The 17,562-nt window shown below is 34.2% G+C and overlaps 1 protein-coding gene across 2 annotated transcripts in view; it reads left to right on the top strand.

Annotated features, from left to right (window-relative positions):
* The window catches only part of LOC131161603 (phosphatidylinositol-3-phosphatase SAC1), a 114,607-nt gene that overhangs the window by 78,535 nt on the left and 18,510 nt on the right, over positions 1 to 17,562 (top strand). For both annotated transcript variants that reach the window (XM_058117473.1, XM_058117470.1), the window contains exon 15: positions 8,250 to 8,361. In XM_058117473.1, coding sequence (XP_057973456.1) covers positions 8,250 to 8,361 — 112 coding nt within the window. The remainder of the gene's footprint in view (positions 1 to 8,249; positions 8,362 to 17,562) is intronic.

The raw sequence follows: 17,562 nt of genomic DNA, 5'->3' as shown, positions 1-17,562 counted from the left end.
TATATTTCAGAGGAAGAGTATTCCAAATTCTAGCAGTATTAGGCGTTCCAGCAAGCTTCTCTTCCCATTGCATCCCTTGACCAGACAAGTAACCAACTGGTACTTCTCATCCTAGCCCTTGGGTTATAGATTCCTCAACCACTAATCATATCACTGGTACACCTAATTTCTTCTCTACTCTCCAATAAACTTACCTCATGTTATTCTTGATTGGTGGATCCACCACCACTATTAAGGGAATTGGGACTGTAAATTCGACTTCCTCTATTTCTCTTCCTCCGGTTCTGTATATTCCCAAATTTCCTTTCAATCTTATATCAATTAGCAAGATTACCAAATCCATGAATTGTTCAATAACATTCTTCCCTAACTCTGTGATCTTTCAAGATTTGAAGATCAGGACGACGATTGGAGGAGGGTGTGAAGCTGGTGAACTTTATCACTTTGAGTCATTATCTCCTTCTACTGCCTGCACTGTTGCTGCCACACCTCTTCAAATCCATTGTTGCCTTGGTCATCCTTTGTTGGAAAACTTGAAACTACTAGTTCCTGATTTGAGTTCTGTGTCTAGTCTTGATTGTGAGTCTTGTCAGTTGAGAAAGCATCATCTTGTACCTTTTGCTTCCCAAGTCAATAAACAGGCAGCAAGCCCTTCCATGTTAGTCCATTTTGATGTTTGAGGTCCTAGTTGAGTTGTTTCCAAGTTGGGTTTCGATACTTTGAAACCTTTGTGGATTATTCAAGGATGACTTGGCTATTTTTAATAAAAGATCGTTCTGAGTTATTTCACATATTTTGTGCCTTTTGTTCTAAATTAAAGACTCAATTTGGTTTGTTAATTCGGATACTTCGGAGTGATAATGTTAAAGAATATTTCAGTTTTAGTACTCAATTCACTGCTCATGACTTAGCTTGGTGTTGTTCATCAATCATCCTATGCCAACACTCCTCAACAAAATGGGGTTGCAGAGAGAAAAAATATACATATCCTTAAAGTCAGTCATACCTTGCTTTATCCAATGCATGTACCTAAAGTGTTTTGGAGTGATGCTGTTCTTTTTGCTAGATATCTTATCAATAAGATGTTGTCCTCTGTTCTTGTCTTATCAATGGGATGTTGTCCTTTGTTCTTAGTGATAAAATTTCTTAATCCATTCTCTTTCCTGATTCACCTTTATTCTCTTTTCCTCCTCGTACATTTTGCTGTGTGTCCTTTGTTCATCGACTAACTTTTAAGCTGGATAAGTTGGATTCTCATGCTATAAAATGTGTCTCTCTAGGCTACTTGTGCACTCAAAAGGGATATTGTTGTTATAATCCTACTTTGCATCACTTTTTTTGTTTTGGTCAATGTTACCTTCTTTAAATATATACCATACTACTCTAAGTCCTTGAGTGCTTCTGATCTCATGTTTCTCTTCATCTACCTAATCTTCTAGATTCTAGTTTGTTGTCCTTACCTTGTCATCCCCCCGTGTCTCTATGTAGTTTGAGTCCTTCTCATCATTTGAATCATCCTAATTCGAATGCTTGAGTATTTTTCAAGCGAGAGATCGTCTCTAAGTTTGCTCTGGGAGAGGGTGTGGTATTGGTGACTCTTTGGGTTTTTAGTGCTGGTTGTTTTGACCTTGGTTGGGTAGCATTATTGAGATGATTTTTTTTATTCTTTTCTTCTTGCTAATGAAATTTATTTTTCTATAAAAAAATGTGGAAACAAATAAAAAATTAAGATTTATCAGCCAAATGGATTTATTAAGTTAAGCATGCATCAAAGAAAATAAAAGATGGAAATGTTGTTGGACTGGATGACATTCAAATTGAAATTTGAAAATAATTTGGTGATAACCGAGTGTATCAATATTATTAGGATTATGAATATGTACAATGAGTAGAGGAAGAACATTTCAATATCTATATTACAGAAATTAAGGAGATTTAAAAATTGTAATAACTATCATGGACTTAAACTTATGAGTCATATGATGAACCTTTGTGAAAAATTATAGTTGAACTAGGACTATGATAATTGAACTAAGACAAGGGTTAGAATGACGATTTTAGAAAATCATTTGGTTATATATCTTGTAGATCAACTACATAAGCTTTCTATACTTTATTGATTTATTAATATGGTAATGAGACAATTTATGAAAAATAAGAGGTCATTGTGCTTGGTTTTTATTGCCTTATAGGAAGGCTATGAAAAGATGTCTAGGGTAGTTCAATGGTGGGTTCAAGAGAAAAAGGGTGTTGGTAGTTGGCTGGTGTAATTTTTTTGTTTTTGTTTTAAAGGGAGGATGTCTTATGCTTCCAGTTTCTTTCCTTCACTTTTTTTCTTTTGTTTTACATTTTTATCTCTTCTAATAAATTTCTTTGTTTATCAAAAAAATATGTCATTGTGGTTATGTATGATGGGGTAATGTGTCTAATGACTAGTATGAGAACTATTGTTCGAAAGCTTTGGAATTTTCAATCATGATAAGTGTGGATCTGCTTTGCATTCTTATGTTTTTACTTATGGAGGAACTTACTTGGCGTATCCAAAATATGGTTCCATGGAGTAGTTGGCAAATGATATTGTATTGATTGATGAAATAAGCGGTAAGGTAGAATCTAAGTTGGAATGCTGGATACAAGCTTTAGAATTTAGATGGTTCAAGATAAGTAGAAGCAAGATAGGAAACTTGAAATGCATTTATAGTAAGAATATAAGACTTGATGGTTGAGAAATTCTTAGATTAGTAGATTTTCGTACCTTGAATCTATTCTGCAAGTGGAAAGAGAAATTGAAGATGTAATTTATAGAGTTAAAGCAGGTTGGTTAAAATGCAGTAGTATTTTAGGTCTGTTTTGTGATTGTAGAATACCATCAAAATTAAAAGAAAAGTTCTAGGTTGATTATAGACCAGCTGTTCCATATGGATTAGAACATTGAGTAATTAAGAAACATTATATCCAAAAAGTAAAGGTTGCAGAAATGATAAAAGCTAACATGGATGACTGGTATAAATCTAAAAGATAAATGAAGGAATGAGCACATCCATGGTAAGATAGGTGTAGCACCTATAAAAGATAAAGGAGGGGCTATTATTATGGTTTTAGAACATGCAGCATAGACCAAATAAAGTTGATTTAGTTGTTTTAAGTGATAGTGTGAGTGGGAGGGGTACACTTAGAATAACTTGGATTCCTAAGCAACGGTTTGGCAACACCCCAACTTCTTTAGTACATTGCTATAGATTGTGTGAATGGAAGAAGAGGATTCATGTAGTCACTCCATCTAGTGGGACTCAAGGCTCAGTTGTCTTGTTATATATGCAACTATATTAACTTCCCTGGGAGTGTGATTAATAGGCACTTTTAAAATTAGAAAGTAAACCCCTGATATCTGCGAGGACCAAACTCTCAAAGGATCTTTGCATCTATTTTGCAATAAGTCAATAATTAGGTTGGTGTTACCGTCCTCCTAAATATGATTAAAACCTTTATCTCTTGCTGCAATCTGTGCCATATGTAATGCATTACACTCTGTGACAGGTATTGTAGGACTTCTCGCCTGTCCCACACGTGCACGAATTGGCTTTGTTGCACAACCATTAATGATAAAACCTATAGAAGATGTACAAAGAGTCCTAATAGTACAATCAAATTTATCTTAGCCACTAAGCAGAGAGATCTATAGAAGATCATATTTCAGCTATAAATTTGTGTTACATTCTTCAAAGATTTTTTGTATTATGTGTAAACTACATTTAATGGACTTTTGGCCTATTTAAGCGTACATGAGATCAACTCTACTTCGACAAAGTCTAGCGCTTTTCCACGATTTATTTATGTTTGTTATATGGGCTTTCAATGACATTGAAAAATAGACTAATGGTTCAATTTGTCCACGCATTTGGCTAGGTTAGGTTAGACCAAGCCTGGCATTGGTTAGAACCCAATTCCACAAGAATTTGTAATAAAAGAAATGGGGTTCTTGGATCTGCATGCCCAATTCACTTGCCAAGACACAAATTATGATTGAACGTTGAAGAATATCAAATGTTTTGCCATCTGACCAAGGGCTTTATCAAAGCTAGTTAATATATTGCATATGAGACTAACTATTTCCAATTATAAAAGTAATAAATAAAGAATGTTGAATTGTGCCTTTGACATATACTATAGAAAATCTAATATTATTTTGTTATGATTGTAATTAATTGTTAAATAAATCAAGAATAACTTCATATACATAAAGTTTCTGCACACATATTATGACATATATCTAAAAATCAATAAAATATTAATTCAAACAAGTTATATGCATGAAAAATATTGATTAAAAAACACATGTTTGGTTTTCCATGAAGAGTGTGCGTATATGTATTGCTTATCCAACCACCAAGTTTTCGGTTGACTTGGTGACCTTGGTTCCTAATGCCTAATTGGGTCGAGAACTAGTTTGGTTTTAATGACTTTGACATAGGCAACGACATTGGCATGTATGCTTTTAGTTGGATACCAGTCATCTTCCTCGAGGAAGTCAAAATGTTTTTTCTTTGCTTATGATTTTTGGATAATAGAATGCGATATGCGTGGTTGATTAATTTGCTTTTGATTTTTGAACAATAGCTTGCCATATGTAACAACAGTAACAAACCAAGCCTTAAATCCTATTAGGTGGGGTCGGTTACATGAATCCGTTTCCACCAATTTACATGATTGTGGGAAGTTCCTTTGATAAATTCAGGACTATTAAATCCTTATTTACTAACTCATTCCAAGTTATTTTAAGTTTACGTCTACCCCTCCTATTGCCCCCTCATAGTAACTGGCTCACTCCTTAATGGCGCATTATTTAGCCTGCATTACAGATGTGAAACCATCTGAGCCACCCCTCTATTATCTTATCTTCTACAGGAGCTACGCTTGACTTACCGCGAATATGTTCATTCCTTTATCTTTTAACTCTATACCACACATCCACCTTAGCATTCTCATTTCATTAACTTTTACTTTTTTAATTTGTTGTTTTTTAGTTGCCTAACATTCTGATCCATATAGCGTAGTTAGTTTTACAACCGCCATATAGAACTTTATTTTTAATTTTAAGGGTTTTCTATAATCACAGAACATGTCAGGAGCACTTCTCTATTTTAGCCAACTTGTTTAAACTGTATTTATTACATCTTCTTCAGTGTTTCCTTTAGCTTGCATAATAGATCCAAGGTATCAAAATCTACTGGTGCTATTAATTTTTTGACCATCAAGTTTAATCTTTTCTCCAATATTCCTCCTACTATGATTGGAATTAAATTTCATATATTATATCTTGTTTCTAGTTATCCTAACAATTCTAGCTCTAAAGCTTCTCTCCTTAATTATAACTAAGATTGTTATGCTCCCCTAGTTTCATCAATCAAGACAATATCATCTACAAACAATGTACACCATGTAACCTCATTTTGGAGAGTCTTAGTAAGTTCATCCATCACTAGTTCAAAAAGATAAGGGCTCAAAGTAGATCCTTGATGTACACATATTGTCATATGAAATTCCCTAGATTCTCCACATGCAGTCCTAACGCTAGTTTTTACTCCATCTTATATCCTTAATAACATCAATATATCTACTACATAAGCCTTTTATTCCTTCTAAACACACTATATAACTTCCCTAGGAACCCTATCTTATGCTTTCTCTAATTCAATAAAAACCATATGCAAGTTCCTTTTATTTTCCCTAAACCATATGCAAGTTCCTCATATTTTCCCTAAACCTTTCCATTAATATTATTAAAAGATATATACCTTTTTGTAGCAAATCTCCAGGCACAAAACCAAATTGATTTTTTGAGACCTTTGTTTCTAATCTCATTCTTTGTTCAACTACCCTTTTCCACTGTTTTGTTTCGTGACTTGTAAATTTAATTCCACAATAGTTATTAAAATTTTGAATATCTTCTTTGTTTTTGTATATAGGTATTAAAGTGCTTTTCCTTTACTCCTCTGGCATTTTTTTAGTTTTTGTAATTGTGTTAAATAAATTAGTTGAGCATATAATTCTATTATCACCTAGGCTTTTCCAAACTTTAATTGGGATGTTATCTGGTCTCATAGCTTTTCCATTTTTATCTTTTTTATGCAAACTTAATTTCATTTATTTCAATTTTGTGAATAAATCTCATATTTTTAGCCTTTTCCTCATTTGTCATTTGTTAGTTTAAGCCTTCTACCTGGTTTTCATTAAATAGCTTACTAAAGTAACTTTGCCACCTTTCTTCTATATCTTTTTCCTTAACCAATACATTATCATACTCACTTTTTATACATTTTTACATTACTCAAGTCCTTGCTTTTTCTTTTTCTAGCTCTAAGAAGTTCAATATGTCTTTTCCTCCTTTTGTATCTAATCTAGGATATAAATTATTATATGATCTATATTTAGCTACTAACATCCTTTTTTTTTTTTTTAAATACAACTAGCCATCCTACTCCAAAGGGTGTTTGTGCCTACTCTATCTCTAATTGTCCAATCACCATCTTTGATCGTTTTATCTTGAAATTTTATTATATTTTATCCTTTTAGATTCCACCACCTAGTTCTCTTGATTGATTTACATTATCCTTTCTCCTGTTTCTTAATACATATAACTAGCACTTAAACTCTATGTTGTGTAGTTAAGCTTTCATTTGGATAACTTTAAAATTGTTACATGATAAACGATCTACCCTCCTTGTTAAGAAAAAAATCTACTTGACTTTTATTTTGGCCACTCTTGAAGGTGTTCTTCTCTCTTCTTAAAGTAAGTATTCATTGTAATAAGATCATATTCCCGTACTCATTTTATCTCCATATCCATGTCCTCCATGTGTATCCTCTCATAAATTTTATTACCCTTTCCAATGTGTTCATTCAAATTACCTCCTATGAATATTTTCTCAATCCTTGATATTCATTGTATCAATGTTTTAAAAGGCGAAGGCGTAAGGCGAGGCGTTTTAACCCTTAAATGGCGAGGTGTAAGCCTTAATGCGTTGGGGCGTAAGCCTTTTAAGAATTTGTTTTTTAAGATAAAAATTTGTTAAATAAATTATATATATTTAAAATAAAGTAAAAATTAAGAAAATCACAAATATAATGTACAAAAAAAAACTAGATGTACTTCGAAATACTTGTTGGCCATTCAAAAATTGCTAACTTGAATATAACATAAATCGTGACAAGAGATAGCTATACCATTGCAAAGTTCAAACTATTTTCATGGCGTAAGATATAAATCTAGTTATTTTGGAAAGGTTGAGGTTCAAGAGTTTTACAAATAAACTCATATTATGACATTCCTTTTGTACAAACATGCAGTTAAAATTTTTAACCAATTCTAACATGAAAATCACACACCCAAAATGCGTAAGCCTCGCCTAAAAAGGCGCAAAAAGCGTGCTTTTTGTAAAAGTGTGTAAGCCTCAACATGTAATGTGTTATCCTTTTTGGAATTTGGTATTTTAAATTGAGCCTCAAGGTGTTTTAAGCATGCTTTGCCTTGAGGCTTGCCTTGGAGCCTTTCAAAACACTGCATTGTATAAATACTATCCATATCTTTCCAAAATTTTCTTTTAAGGTTTCCTAGTAAGCCTATTTGAAAAGCATAAGCACTATTGACATTTATGATTTCTTCGATTAAGATCATCTTGAATTTTATGATTCTATCCGTACTCTTTTCACATCTACAACACTATCTTTTTTAGTCTTTGTCTACAATGATTCCTTCCCCATTCTTTTGTTTTTCTTTTCTAGTGTACCAAAGTTTGAATCCTGATTTTTCAATTTCTCTAGCTTTCTTCCCTACCCATTTAGTTTCTTGAAGGCTGGTTACATTAATTTTCTTCTAATGATTGTCTACTATCTCCATTCTTTTGCCTATAACAGTCCCTACATTCCAAGTTGTTAATCTAACCCTAGTCCCTACATTGACTGTGTGAAAAGATTGGGACATTGAGTGCATCACAGGTGGAGTTAATAGCTTGCCATATCCCATATGCACAGTTGATTAGTTTATGTGAACTTCTACTGTGCATGTTTCCAAACCTTGGTATTGAGCCGTCCTATAAAATTAAGCATCCTTGCATGTGTGCTATTATGTGTACACGTGGGTGTCTATTGTCGTCTGAGTATTACTTTCACTGCTTGTGTTAAATTAGCCGCAGTGCACTGTTCAATAATATCTGCATGTGTATAATGTTGCATGATGCTTTGATTCCCAGGTACCTCTCAGTAACATCTGTTGAAGATGCAAATGGTTGGTATGGTGGAACATTGCTTGGTGATCACGATGAAAGCAGTGATATATATAAGCATTATGCTGAACTCTGTCAGGTATAACCCTCTGTGTGTATTTCTATGTAGAGTCAAGACACTTTTTTAAAGGATTTTATATGCTCAAACACTTCATGCTGAAATCAGTTATATCTATATGCATTCATGCGTTTTTAATATAAGAAAATTTTCTCTATATGCGGCTATTAGTTCTGGCATAATTTGTATGTCACTCTTTCCATTTATAACCATATCTCTTGGACTCTGATTGTTATTGTAGCAGGGAGGAAGGAGACAAGAAGGTAAAGTAGGTGGAAAGTCTTTATAACTTCCATTGGTACAGTGGAAAACTAATGAAAGTGGAAGGAAAATGATTCTTTCTCCCCCTCTCCCAAAGTTGGGGGAAAATAGACAAAAAGCTATGAGCCATGGATACAGAAAAGGGGATATGGGATATAGATGCCAGGTTGCATAGAATAATTCTTAAAATTTTGAGATATAATACAACTTGTTACATACATTTATCTATATTTTAAAATGTTCTATATAAACACTTATAATGAGTATTAAATGTGGCTTAAATAAAATATGAAAGAAGCACAAATATTTAAAGGATGTTATACATATTTTTTCATAACTTATGTTTATCTTTTTATGATTTAGCAACTTGCAAATTAGATAATTTTCACATAAAGATGATGCGATAGGAGTAAATTTCAAATCAAAATAAACAAGAAAATTATGTGACAAATTGCTTATTGATTTTAAAAGTGGGATTACAATCTCTAAAAATCTGAAAATTTATTTCCAAAATTTTTTTCATATCAAAGGTTTGAATGGCTCGTTCTCAACTGAATAAGGAAGACCTCTACCAGAAGAGTTCGAATTAAGCTTGAGACTTGTGAACAATCTCAAAATTTATGACTTGTGATGTCTTGTTCTTGATGTTCTTTGGAGGTTGGAGTTCTTCGATGATTTTTGAGGTGGGAATCTAGAGCTTTTGTGCTTCCAAGATTGTTCTTGAAAGCCTTGGGGGCATGAAGAATCTAGTTTGGTTTGATCTCCTCCAGGGACATGTGGCCTACTCCCATTAAAAAATGCTTCATAAAATTTTATTTATATATTTTCTCTTATTTTATTTATGAGATATTAGTAGAGCATGGGATAGATATTGAAGCACATGTGGAGCTTGAGTGACACATGGAAGTATTTTTGGCCATTGTGATGTCATTTAAATCACCAATTGATGACATATGCTGCTAATTTATTGTCTTAATTGAATCATGTTTAATGAAACTAAGGGAATTTGGGAAAATTCCATTTCTCCTCATTAGTATTCACTTGGATTATTTCAGTGGCATATGAGAACCTTAGATTGCTCATCAAATTTAATTAGTTTGATCTCTTAGTAACATGACATCTTTTAACTATTCTTTTTTGTGCCCTTTTTGGACCCATTTGATTTGAGTTGTCATCTTTTGATTGCCTCTAATTTTTTTTCCTATCAGTGCCCCTTTGATACTCTACCACGTGCATTCACAAAATAAGAAAGTCTCGAAAATTTAATGTTTGACCTTGATGTCATTTCTCCATTTGACTATATGGCATGTGGGGCCTTGATTTCACTTTCCTAGGATGATATGCAAATAAAATGTTGGGCTTCCACATTTCATTTGACCATATTACACTATCAAGAAATTCTTGAATCATCAAGGATAACAAAGCTTCTATTATATTCTTGTGCCGAATCTCAATTTCAAGGAGTAATCCTATAAGCCTTTAGTCTCTTTCACTTCTCATTGAAGTAGGAATTTGAATTTACTTCTCATTGAAGTAGGAATTTGAATTTTACGCCTTTTTACTTTTCTTATGTAGGAAGTCCTATGTAATTTTAACTTATGTTTTTTAGTCCTTAAAGGAGTAGGATGTGGTTGAAGTCGGACTTTGTATTTGACACACCCAATTCTCTTGCATAGGCAATTTAAGTTCTACACAATTTAAGCCTACAATCTTGAATCCTTGAAGATGTGGGACTTGGTTGATGTAGAAATTTGAATTTGAAACTTCTAGTTATCTTGGATAAGCAATTTAAGTTTTATGCAATTTAAATTTATCATTTAGAATCCTTGAAGGAGTACAACTTGGTTAGAATAGACTCTATAAATGGGAGTATCCTCTTTGCGACATTGTTTCTATACCTGGCATAAGTTCTTCCTTGCATTTGTGTCAGCTCATGAGGAATTTCCTTTAGTCCAGATATGGTTTTGAAGTCTTAACAGTGTAGTTTCTAGCAGAAATAGTGGATCATTAATCTGATAATATGAAGTTATTGTATTTTTTGATTGCACATTGTGCTATGCAATCCATCATGACACGAATGCATAAATTTAATATTACATTTGTATTACCACATATAGAATCAATCTCCAAGACATATACCAAAGCCATTTGTGTGTATTTGGTTGGAATGAAACAGAATGTCAATCCAGTTCTTCTAGAAGAAGTTGAATTTTCAGTTAACGCTGCACTGCACATGTATGTGAAAGAGGACAAACTGTATTATTCTTGGTTCTAATTCCAATTCTATGTCGTATACATATTCTTGGATCAATTTCCCTTTCTACATGTTATTTTCAAGGACTTGTCTTTTCCATATCATCCAAAAATGCTATGTCATTACCTGAGATTAAGAGGAACCATTAGAAATGCTTTCATGTTTATTGTATGCTATCCATTATCCGCCAATTTTATTTCTTTCTTGGCCAACTCGTGGGAACTTGCCACATCATTCACATTGGTTTTTAGAAACAAGTTGAAATTTATTTGGTCATAAATTGTGTTAATGGGCCGGTCATTAAAATTATTAGTATGTGCAAGGGTTATGTTAATAAGTGAGAGTTTGTAAGGGTATTATGGTCATTTACATATACTTGACATATAGTATAATATATGAAGAGACCTATCATTATGATTAGGTTTTCGACTTTGCCTAATATGGTATCATAGCAAGATCCAACCTAAGCCCTACCGCCAAACTGAACCGTAAACCAGATCATACTATGCAATCCTACCATTTTAGGAGGATCAATCACACATCTATAGCCTAGAAAGCGGTGCAGGGATTTTTGGAAAATCAGTAGTTGCTGGAAAAAAAACCTGGCTGTCACTGCCTTTCTCAAAACCAGCAGAATCCTTCCATATCACAAAAACAGTCACATGGGCAGTCATGGAGCCCTCTGACCTATAGGTCTGTGAAATACCCATCACCAAAGGAGGCCCCACGTGTCTGAATGTGCCGGGTGACTACTGGCAGTTCCAAACCCACGAGCTGGTCCATGAGACCTCTTCCTGGCCCGATTTTGCTGCAATTTTTTTTTTTTCCAAAATGCTTTGATTTCTTTCATAGACGATAATATCAAGTTGTTGATCATGTTTTTTTGGTTCAAAGATCCAACCTTGATTTTGCTGCAATTTTTTCTTTTTTCCAGAATCCTTTGATTTCTTCCATAGATGATAATATCAAGTTGTTGATCATGTTTTTTTTGTTCAAATATCCAACCTTTTTTTGATCATTCACTTGTGGTAATTCCTTAGTTGTTGTTCGTTACTATTAAAGGTCATTGATGAGTCTCTTGGAGTTGTGGCAGTGTTCATTTGTTGGCTTTGTGGGGCTGTGGCATTGTTACGTCAATTTTTTGGTGACTCATTTGTGGTTATTTCAGTGTTTCGCCTTGTTTGTGGTTGTTTTAGTTATTCCGGACATTCACCTTGTTTGCCATTGGTCTAGTTTGTGAGTATTGGGATGGAGTCTATGAATCCGAAAAGTATGTTTCCTTCATCATTGCCACAGATAACAATTGAAAAGTTGGATGGAAATAAATTTGTTCAGTGGTTCAAGGATGTTAGGGTCTATTTGACAGGATTAGGTAAATCTGAACACTCTTTTTTAGTCCGGGCCCTCAAATAAGAAGAGGAAAGAAGTGTCGATTTAGGAAGATGCGTTGATTGTTTCCCTCTTGTGGAACTCGATGCGACCCTAGATTGCATGGATGTGCATCTGGATGTGTGCAAGGAGATTTGGGATTATGTCAATAGTAATTGAGAGTTGTATCGTAGATCTTGAAAATAATTCGTACTTTGTAATGTTTAAGCTATCTCTTGTCATGATATACCTAATGAATTCAAGTTAACAATTTTTGAATGGCCAACAAAGAGTTTATAAATTATATTTGATTTTTTTTTTTCACAATTTGTTTGCGATTTTCTTTTTTTTTTTTCTTAGTTTTTAAAAATATATGCAATTTATTTGCATATTTTTATCTAAAAATAAAGTTCTCAAAAGGCTTATGCCTTAACGCCTTAAGGCTTACGCCTCGCCTCTTAAGGGTTAAAATGCCTCGCCTCTTAAGGGTTAAAATGCCTCGCCTTATGCCTTCACCTTTTAAAATATTGTATGATATAATAGGGTATGGGCAACTCTGAGAATATGTTTGCTTTTCCTCTCTACAACTCCATTTTGTTTTGGAGTGTGGGCACAAGATGACTGAAGAATCACACCATAGTTAGTCACATGGATAGTGCATTTGGCACTGAAGTACTTTTTAGCATTATCACTATGAAGCATCTCGACTCATAAATCAAACTGAGTCTTTATTTCAAAACCAAAGGCAGAAAATATATTACAATTCAGATAAAGTCAAGTCATCCTTGAGTAGCTAGTCATCTACACAGGAAACAAAATATTTAAACCCCAACTCTGATGTGACACAACTAGGACCAAAACATCGGAATGAACTAACATCGAAGGGCCTGATCACCTGTTTATTGAATTGAGAGGCAAAGGGATCATGATGGTGCTTTCCCACGGACAAGATACACACTCAAGAATAGGCTCAGAGATCAAACTTGGAACGAGCTATTTTAAGTTGTCCAATGAAGGATGAGTAACGTGACAATGGATTTGAAGTAGTGTTGCAGTGTTAGTACAAACATTAGAAGGAGATGGTGGCTCAAAAGTAGAGTAGTCTACCAGTCTTCTTCCTTGTCCCAAATCTTGAATGACAACAGAATTAGGAAAGAAGGGTTGCAGAATAATTCAGTGTTGTCATAATCTTACTAACAGACACGAGATTATAGTGGGATTTAGGAATATAAAAAATTGAAGAAAGAGAGGCTGGGGGAGTAGGATTTACAGTTCGTATTCCTAAATTGTAATAGTGGACCCTTAACTTGGGGTAGGCTTTGAGAATGATAAAATAGGTTTGTCATACTTGTCATATAGTCAGTGGCAGTAGTATCTATGATCCAAGGACTAGTGGAGAGATACTGGATGACATGTATGCTGGAGGATTTCTTTTCTGAGAAAGAGATGCAATGTGAAGAGATGATTGCTGCTTGCTGGGAAGCCTGGTATTGCAGGAATCTCGAATACTCCTATGAGACAGATATAGTATGTTGAAACAGCTAATGGCTAAACAAGCAGGGGTGGAATTTGTGTTGACTGATCAAGGAAACATCCTTTTGAGGTTCATGGACTCCATCTACGCATCCAAAAAAAAAAAAAAAACCAATTAATGAACAAGATAAAGTTGATAAACAAATGGATAGCTCACAAACACATTGATACAGTACCGCCACAGCTCCAGTTAACCACTGACAAACAGCTCTGACAGCATTAATGAAATCCTGTCAGTGATGAATTATTAAGGTTGAATCTTTGGACCAAAATCATTAACCCACTAATTAATATCATGGTTTATAGTGGCATGGCATGTGGGAACAAATCAGATAGAAGAAGAGGCTAAAAAAAGCCTCATGCACTGCATGTGTAGTTGGAACTGCAGCGTTCAGTCATTGCATGGGGGTGCATCATTGAACTTATGACAATGGGGATTTCAGGAGGCTATAGATCGACGACATTTGTAGGTAACTATAGTGCTAGTATTTCAAAAAATCAAGGGATTCTTATGGTTCTAAACTGGCAGTGTCCTCCAGAATAATTTTGGCAACTGATGTGTTTTCTGATGATTACTCTCCTAAGAGGCGGACATGCTTAGAGTCATGAAATTTAGGGCTTGGTTTGCCAGTGGCTGCAGCACTTAGGTTTTAGGTCTTGGGAACTTTCTCTATTACCATATTAACAGTATTCTGTAAATTGGAGAGCTAATCACAGCTGTAGGTCTCCTCTATTTGTAATACATGTCAAGTAAGTCATAATGACTATAATACCATCACTTACTCTTTGTTATTAACGTAGATAATAATACTAAATAACCAATTACAAGTCTAACATGCTCCCTATTTAATATTTTATAGTAAAAATTTGTAGTTGTCATTTACATTTTTAGTTCACGCGGGACAAAAGCATCATGTAGCCTTCTGTGTAGTATTGGTCGAGAATTATCAAGGCCATCTTGTGCCAGCAATTTGTAAACTTGTTCAACATAATGATGTATTGTCAATCCAATTTTGAGGTAAATTTATCAACTAGGCACAACAGTCACAAAAAGTTCAAATATTAGACTGAATTGGCAGGTCCAAGGGTATATGTTCGTTGAGATACTCTAAATCCTTTCTTACACTTTTCAACTTCACTGCCAAGAAAGTAACACAAGAGTACCCCAGTCTTTGACTTGAAATTTTCTTTGAAGTCATTGCTTGACATTTTCAATCCATCATCAGCATAAATCTCCTTTATGCGAACAAAGATTGAATGATCAGAGTAGCATGGGATAAAACCAAATGCAACATCCACGAGATCAGTATGTCAAACCAGGCTTGAGGAGATTGCTCAAGACCATAAATAGCCTTATGCAATCTACATAGCTTACCACTTTCCCATTTTGCAACATACTTAGGAGGTTGCTCCATGAACACCTCTTCTTGTAAATCCCTATTCAAGAAGGCATTCTTCCCATCTAAATGGTATACGGGCGAATCAGAATTAATTGCCAATGAGATCAACACACGAACAAAATTTAGTCGAGGAAGAGGAGAGGTCTCAAAATATTCAATACCATGTGTTTGGATCTACCCCTGTGCAATTGAGTCTTAAGTCGTTTGATAGAAACAAAGACAACTAAGCAATTCCTTCTTAGGAGGAAGATCCACCAAGTCTTGTGTCCCTCGAGTGGTGAGGGCATCCATTCAGACATCCATTGCATGCTTCTACCTAGGTTTAGCAAGTGCTTCAATATGTCTAGAAGGGATAGAAACACAAGACATAAGACAAGGTAAAGAAGATATTATAATAGGAAGGTGAAGATAAGCGACTAAGGACGAGTACAAGTTTGGGTACCTTTCTAGTGAGCAGTTGGCTAATCCAATTCATGCTAGGATGCATCTCTAAAGCTAGATGTCAAGACAATGAAGAGCTGAAAGAGGCAATTGCATTGTGGTACTTGTGTTTGCATCTGCTTTCCTTCATTTAAAAACCCTTAATTGTTTCTTTTGGTTACTATTGAGAAAAGGAATGGAAGTTTTCTGTAAAGGAATAAGGTAGAAGCATAAGGATTAGCACATGAGGGGGACCAAAAATCATCGTTGGACCCAGAATAGGTTCATCTAACGAGGACTTAGCTCTTGAGAAATAATTTATCCCCTTAACAAAGGTGAAATTTGCGCTAACATAATTCTTAAAAATGTCATAATACTCACAGACCTACCATTTTGTCATATTTGAAAATTTTCTTGTACACGTCAAAAGAAAGGGTTTAAATTTTTATTTAGTGATAAGCTTTCACGAAGATCATCCCTTGCAACCTCAATTGTTATATGAAACATCGCGTTCACAACAATTCATGGCTCCATGCCATTCCATAATCATCAAAGCAATATGCCATTCCCTTTCATCCAGTCTTCATAATCCTTGGAGTCTAGAGATGTAGGAGAATGTAGTAGATATTTAATTTCCCGTTTGCATAAATATACATCATACTTGTCAAATTGAGATTTGAATCGTAATTGTGAATCGAGAATTGAATTGCATAGTAAGATTTGGTAAAAATTTTGAAAAATTGATTCCAAATTACATGCACTTATGTACAACAAAATAAAATAGCAAATCATATTGAAATGTCAACAAATATGGATCAATCATGTTTTTAACTGAAACGACGCTTGCCATTGAAGCAAGTTTTGTAGGTCTAAATCCTATCATGATCTATTTAACTCTATATGTATATATATTTATATAAACGAAAAACTAGCCATATACAAAAAGTATACCATGATCTTAAATCCCATCTTTATCAAGTATCAAGTTGCGGTAGTTTGCCACAAAACTATAAGTTTAACACATGTTATGAAATGTCAACTTTAAAAGCAAAAAATATATCTAGAAGCCCCCATCTCATATTCATAAAACAAAACAAATTAAACTCTAAACCATCTATGATAGCATATAGAGAGCTAATGTGCAATGTTGTGCATCATCATTCATCATCCCATTCCATTAACGCAAGGTCATCATCATTATCTTCATTGTCTACCACAATCTTCTCTTCTCATTCCACTTCCTCTTCATCTCCTTCCTTTTCATCAATCAACTCAATGTCATCCTTTTTGACATTTTTGCCTTTTCCTCTACGATCAAATCTTAGGTTCCTTGGTCCTACATTGTCATATGACATTATAAAATTATTAGAACATGACAATTATTTTTAAAGCTCCATCCTCCATTCATAAACTAATTACTTATAGAGTAACAAATATAAACTCAAACAACTCATACCTGTCTTTCTTTTCTTTCTATTTGCGAGTCTTCCGTTATCTTCAAAGCACTCATTGACATTCATCCATGAAAGGTCTTCCACTAGACAAGGACGTTCCTTTTCAGTAATCCATTCATCATCAAATTCCATGTTTGATAAACAAATTGGATCATACGTCTCACCACTTGTTGCCTCCTCGCATGCCTTAGCTCTAGTTGAATATTGTGCTTAACAAAGACGAGCATTTAGTCTTTGTTGTTCCAACTAGTTCCTTTTTTTGGAGTGGACATGATCAAATGTGCTCCAATTTCTCTCACATCTTGTGGCACTGCATCCGAGGCTAAGGACTTGTATTGCAAGTCTTTGAAACTCCTTACACTCCTCCCCATAACTCTCCCACCATAAAGCTATACATATGATCAAAACAAATCAATAAACATCATATCAAATTTTTGGTTATGAACCAAAAAAAAAAAAAACTAAACAATGAAAAAATTATTATAAAGGCAAGTAGGCCACTACCAGATTGATATAATACCAGGTTGTTTCT

The sequence above is a fragment of the Malania oleifera genome, chromosome 8, assembly GCF_029873635.1.
Source record: "Malania oleifera isolate guangnan ecotype guangnan chromosome 8, ASM2987363v1, whole genome shotgun sequence".
NCBI lineage: Eukaryota > Viridiplantae > Streptophyta > Magnoliopsida > Santalales > Ximeniaceae > Malania > Malania oleifera.
This window is presented reverse-complemented; position numbering and strand designations above follow the sequence as displayed.